The sequence below is a fragment of the Rhinopithecus bieti genome, unplaced genomic scaffold (assembly GCF_001698545.2).
Source record: "Rhinopithecus bieti isolate Rb0 unplaced genomic scaffold, ASM169854v2 scaffold_11744, whole genome shotgun sequence".
Classification (NCBI taxonomy): Eukaryota; Metazoa; Chordata; class Mammalia; order Primates; family Cercopithecidae; genus Rhinopithecus; species Rhinopithecus bieti.
The window spans coordinates 290836-297100 of record NW_016807094.1 but is presented as its reverse complement, the minus strand read 5'-3'; the positions used below and the strand labels follow the sequence as shown (position 1 = coordinate 297100).

General features: G+C 49.1%; 1 protein-coding gene across 4 annotated transcripts in view; it reads right to left on the bottom strand.

The window, feature by feature from the left end:
• Positions 1–772: 772 nt before the first annotated feature.
• NT5C3B (5'-nucleotidase, cytosolic IIIB) overlaps positions 773–6265 on the bottom strand; it is a 29754-nt gene continuing 24261 nt past the window's right edge. For all 4 annotated transcript variants that reach the window (XM_017880133.1, XM_017880134.1, XM_017880136.1 and 1 more), the window contains 3 exons: positions 5128–5290; positions 3785–3985; positions 773–1223 (listed from right to left, as the gene is read on the bottom strand). In XM_017880133.1, coding sequence (XP_017735622.1) covers positions 1089–1223; positions 3785–3985; positions 5128–5290 — 499 coding nt within the window. In that variant the 3' untranslated portion in view covers positions 773–1088. The remainder of the gene's footprint in view (positions 1224–3784; positions 3986–5127; positions 5291–6265) is intronic.

The window sequence follows — 6265 nt, the reverse complement described above, 5'->3', positions numbered from 1 at the left end:
TTCAAATCCTGGCTCCAGCTCCTAGCTACTGAGTTTGGGCAAGTTACCCATCCTGCCTGAGCCATCTGGAAGTAGGAGGAGCTGCACCTTCTTGTGGGGTCATTGTGAGGGTCAACTGGCAGATACCCAAATGCCCACAGCGGCACCTGGCACACCGCAGGCCTTCAGTAACATCTGTATTACCTCCCGGTTCACATCTGCAGAATAACAGAACTTTCCAACGGCTAGTCAAACATTGCAGGAAAGGTGCCAGTGATTTCCTCTAAAGCTAAGACAATGCTGAACTGGCTCTTCAGGGTCAGCCCAAGAATGCAAGACCACCGTGCACACATCACTTCTTTCACCTTGGGACCCTCAGGTCCCTGCTCTAAATTCCCCTTTTCAGGTCATCCACTTTAGTGGCCCCGACCCATAAGAGGTGAAAGGAGAGCCTAGGGCAAAGGGGGACATCCACACCCGAATGCATCCCCTCAGGGATCCCTAAAGAGGGGGCTCTCAGACAGGGTTGCCTCAACCCCACAGATCCCAAATGAATTTCAAGTTTGATGGCTGAATCAGAATAAAGTCAAACCACTGCAGGCTAGAAAATACCCTTTCAACCCCACCCTGAACCAGACACAATCAGGCTGTGCTCGGACGGGGTCCCAGGCCAATTTGTGGTGGTTCGCAAACTGTGTTCCTAGAAGCATCACTTGTGCCCCCAGGCCCAAGAGGACCAGGTTCTACCCCCACCCACATCCCCTGAATCAGAACAGCTGTTTTTTTCATTTTAAAAATTTTGATCTGTTTCACACATTATATTTGTTTGAAGAACAACTTCCCACTTTTAAAAGTTTTGAAAACAATCCCTGGATGGACAATCCCTAGAGCACTGACATGCTGTGGTCCAAGGTTCACTAGGAACAGTGCTTGTGCCCTGCCACATGGCGGGGCTCCTTCAAGCCTCTGGTGATGAAGGTGCTCAGAGAAAGGAGGAAGGAGGGGTATGGAAGGACCCAGCCGCTGCTGGCCACCCTGGCCTCTGCTCTGTGTTCATGGGGGAGCGGACTCCTCACCACGGCCTGCAGGTCGGGCTGAAGCCTGTGCCCTCAGGGGCCTTGCATCTCCAGCTGGTCCCCCTGGCACAGGATGTGCTGCAGCAGCCCATTAACCACATCCAGAGTCTCGTCCTTCTCCAGCACGATGTCATAGGAGTCCATGTAGCGCTCCCGCTGCTCCTCCACCTGCCCGGAGTGAGAATAAGAAGCCTGAGGGTCCCCAAATGCCCCATCCTCCATAGCTCACTCTCAAAGCCCCTGGGGTTGGGGAGGAGAGCATTCGAGCAGCAACTCTCAGCTCCCTTTTGAGAGCCAGAGGAGTTCAGGTTACCAGAACGACCCTTTGGAGACAGATGAGGGATGGGCATGGGCTATCACAATGAACCCTTGGGTCAATACCAAAGGATAGTAACAAGGAATAAAAACAAAAAACCAGATGTTGCCACTTTGGGAAGCTGAGGCAGAAGGATCATCTGAGCCCAAGAGTTTGAGACCAGCCCAGGCAACATGGCAAAACCGCATCTCTACAAAAATTGGCCGGGCATGGGGGTGGGTGCCTGTAGTCCCAGCTACTTGGGAGGCTGAGGCAGGAGGATCACTTGAGCCCAGGAAATTAAGGCTACAGTGAGCCAAGACTGAGCCACGACACTCCAGCCTAGGTGACAGAGTGAGCCCTTGTCTCAAAAAAAAACACAAAAAAACAGATGTTGCCTCTAATCCATCTGGATTGAACTTCCTTCCTTCCTTTCCTTTCTTCCTTCCTTCCCTCCTTCCCTCCCTCCCCTCCCTCCCTCCTTCCTTTCTTTCCTTCTTTCTTTCTTTCTTTCTTTTTTGAGATAGGGTCTGACTCTGCTGCATAGGCTGAAGTGCAGTGGCATAATCTTGGCTCACTGCAGCTTTGACCTCCGGGACTCAAGTGATCTTCCTGCCTCAGCCTCCTGCGCAGCTAGAACTACAGGCATGCTCACCACACCAGCTAATTTGTGTTGTTGTTGAGACAGGGTCTCATTATGTTGTACAGGCTGGTCTCAAACTCTGGCCTCAAATGATCCCCCTGCCATGGCCTCCCAAAATTGGGGGAGGTTACAGGCATGAGCCACTGTACCTGACCAGGACCCAGTTTTTTTGTTAGTTTTTTTGAGACGGAGTTTTTTTGGTGACTCACTCTGTCACCAAAGCTGGAGTGCAGCGGCGCCATCTCAGCTCACTGCAACCTCCACCTCTGGGTTCCAGCGATTCTCCTGCCTCAGGCTCCAGTGTAGTTGGGATTACAGGCATGCACCACCACACCCGGTTAATTGTGTATTTTTAGTAGAGACGGGGTTTCTGCATGTTGGTCAGGCTGGTCTCGAACTCCTCACCTCGTGATCTGCCTGCCTCGGCCTCCCAAAGTGCTGGGATTACAGGCATGAGCCACCACGCCCAACAGGACCCAGTTTCATCCGGCCCGAGCATTCTGGTGGGCTTCAGCGCCTGCAGGCTGCGGGAAGGCACCCTGGCAGCTGCCTGGCTTCACCCCGTATTTGAGCCCCTTTATGACAATGCTGCTTTCAGCCCTGTCAGTCCCTGATCTGTTCTTGTTACTTTTCTTCTCTAAATTATAAACCCATGTCCTTGGCTGGGCACAGTGGCTCACACCTATAATCCCAGCACTTTGGGAGGCCGAGGCAGGTGGATCATCTGAGGTCAGGAATTCAAAACCAGTGTGGCCAACATGCTGAAACCCTGTCTATACTAAAAACACAAAAATTAAGTTGGGCATGGTAGTGGGCACCTGTAATCCCAGCTACTCTGGAGGCTGAGGCAGGAGAATCGCTTGAACCCAGGAGGTGGAGGTTGCAGTGAGCCAAGATTTCGTCACTGCACTCCAGCTTGGGCGACAGAGTGAGACTCTGTCTCAAAACAAATAAAAAATAAAAAAATAAACCCATGTCCTCAATACCAACATCTCCCATCTCAATCATGACTTCCAGTAGGATTTAGGAGGACTGGTAATCAGCTCCACTGTTTCCTGAACTCTATCATCTTAGGCAAGTTACTTAACCCCAGGCCTCAGTTTCCTCATCTGTAAAATGAGGGTAACAGTCACTACCTTAAAGGGCTATAAAAATCAAATGAATTAATATCCATGAAATGCTGAGAGGAGTGACAGTGCAGTGCACAATCAGTAAACTGAGGCTAGGATCCCATGCCCGGCCTGATCCTCTCTCTGAACGCCTGTAAGGTCATGTGGTAAGACAAAGCTGTAATCACTGGGTTTCTGTTTCCTACAAGAATATGCGCTCCAAGAGAATACAGCTTCCTTCTGTGCCCATAATACTTTACCTAGTGTCTAGCATATAGAAGGTGTTCAAAGGTGGGTGGGCGCAGTGGCTCACGCATGTAATCCCAGCACTTTGGGAGGTGAAGGTGGGCGAAGCACTTGAGGTCAGGAGTTCAAGACCAGCCATGGCCAACATGGTGAAATCCCATTTCTAGTAAAAATACAAAAATGAGCCAGGCATGGTGGCGCGCACCTATAGTCTCAGCTACTCAGGAGGCTGAGGCAGAAGAATCACTTGAACCTGGGAAGTGGAAGTTGCAGTAAGTCAAGATTACGCCACTGCGCTCTAGCCTGGGTGACAGAGCGCGACTCTGTCTCACAAAAAAAAAAAAAAAAAAAAAAAGAATGTGTTCAAAGGCATTTGTTAACGGGCATTCAAAGAGAAGAAAGCCATGAAGAGAAGTAGCCCTGGTCCTCTACCCACCTTGTCATTCAGGAAGCCAATCTTGAGAATGTTCTGCACACCAGGAACTCCATCGGCCATGGTGAGGTCCCCGATGGAGTCTCCCAGCAGGATGACATTGCTTTTGCCCTCGAGTTGCTGGAAGTAACCAGAGTCCTCACACACGGAGCTGCTCTTGTTGTATGTGTGTATGAGCCGGCCCTTAAATCCCTGGAGAAAACCCTAAATAACGAAGACAACAGACAGATGGAGGGGCTGCAGGGACCCATGCGGCGTCAGCTCTCCACTGTCTCTGTCACAGAGAAAAGGGAATCCCAAAAGTGATAGATAATGCCAAAATTTCACTGTAGCCTAAACTAGGGCCCCTGGGCCAGACTTGGCCTGCTTTTGTAAATAAAGCTGTATTGGGATGCAGCCAAACTCCTTTGTTTACATGATGCCTATGGCTGCTTTCTTGTGCTATAAAGGCAAAGTTGGGCAGTTGCAACAGTGATGCCACGCCCCACAAAGCCTAAATATTGACGGCAGGGGTAACTCCTAGTTTAAATGAACAGGAGCCACCCAATATCGCAGATCATCTGTTCTAGTGGATGCACGAAGCTGTGATATAAATGCCGCTCAGGTTACACGTGTGCTAATGCTCAGCGGTGGGCCACCTCCTCACTGCAGGTCAACGTGATAAAAATTCCAACCATCAGTTTTACGGGGAAAAGAGTCAGAACGTGGATGAGTTGGAGCACCCCACCTCCGGCTTGGGAAAAACAAATCAAAGCCCATGCCCTGCAGGACCCAGGATGGCACATAACACATGACAGTGACATGGGGCAGGGTAGGCCCATAAATTAGGTACCCCAGGGCAGAGAGTTGACTGTCAGGCAAACACCAAAGAGAGAGGATCCTTTGAAAGTTTTTTTGTTTTTGTTGTTTTCTGAACACAGTCGTGCTCTGTTGCCCAGGCTGGAGTGCAGTGGTATGATCTTGGCTCACTGCAACCTCTGCCTCCTGGGTTCAGGTGATTCTCCTGCCTCAGCCTCCCAAGTAGCTGGGATTACAGCTGCACACCTCCACACCCAGCTTATTGTTGTATTTTTAGTAGAAATGGAGTTTCACCACGTTGGCCAGGCTGGTCTCGAACTCCTGACCTCAAGAGATCTGCCTGCCTCGGCCTCCCAAAGTGCTGGGAATACAGGTCTGAGCCACAGCGCCTGGCCAAAAAGTAACCCATAAACAACTGCAAGAGGGTGAAGAAGCCAGTGTGGCTTACCTCCCCTTCTTTCCCAGGTTAGGGTTCATGCAGAATTAACCAACCTGGCTGGTGGTCCCCATCCCTCGTCTTTTCCCAGCCCAAACAAGATTTGGCTCACATCTTCATTAAAATCCATGTAGTTAGACACGATGTGGATGTTGGGGTGGAAAACTTTCATCTGTCGGATAATTTCTTCCAGGATATCACCAATGCCCGCAGAAAAGATGAAAAGGGGAATGTTGTTACGGTAGAGTGTGTTGAAGAAGGTCTTGTATCCCTCCCTGAAAAGAGATCGGGGAATTCTGAAATGGCACTGCCTCTACTGCTGTTATTTGTTTCCTACTTGGGTTATTTGTTTTTTGGGTTTTTTGTGAGACAGGGTCTTGCTCTGTTGCCCAGGCCAGAGTGCAGTGGCACAATCACAGTTCACTGTGACCTCGACCTCCTGGGCTCAGGTGATCCACCCGCCTCAACGTCCCAAGTAGCTGAGACCACAGGTACACGCCACCACACCTGGCTAACTTTTTATGTTTTCTAAAGATGGGGTTTTCCTATGTTGCCCAGGCTGGTCTCGAACTCCAGGGCTCAAGCAACCCACCCACCTTGGCCTCCCAAAGTGCTGGGATTACAGGCATGAGGCAAGATCACGCCATTGCACTCCAGCCTGGGCAAGAGAATGAGACTCCAGCTCAAAAAATAAATAAATAAAATTAAAATAAAATAAAATAGAGCAAACGATACATTCAGTAAGTGGCTAAAGGGTGCTAATCCTAAATGTTTGGCTCAGTTAATTTTGACATATGTATACACCCATGTAACTAACTAGCTTGAGGCTCCCTCGTGATCTCTCCCAGTCAATATCATCCCTCCCATTGATTAGCTTTGCCTGTCCTTGAACTTCATATAAATGGACTCATACACAATGTACTCTTTTGTGCCTGACTTATTTTGTTCAATATAATGCTATGTAGTTTATCTGTATTTTGCATGTAATTAGTTTATTCTCTGTCACTGCTATGCAGCATTATTCCACCATATAAATATACCACAATTTATCTACCCAGCTTCTTCTTGATAAGACAGTTGAGAGATTTCTAGATTTCAGCTGTTATGGATACAGCTGCCATGAATACCCTGTGCATATCTTATAGTGGCTATATGCCCTCATTTCTCTGGGGTACATACCTGGGAGAGATGTTGCTGTGGCAGAAGGTAGGGATATGTTTTCTTTTCTTTCTTTTTTTTTTTTTTTGAGG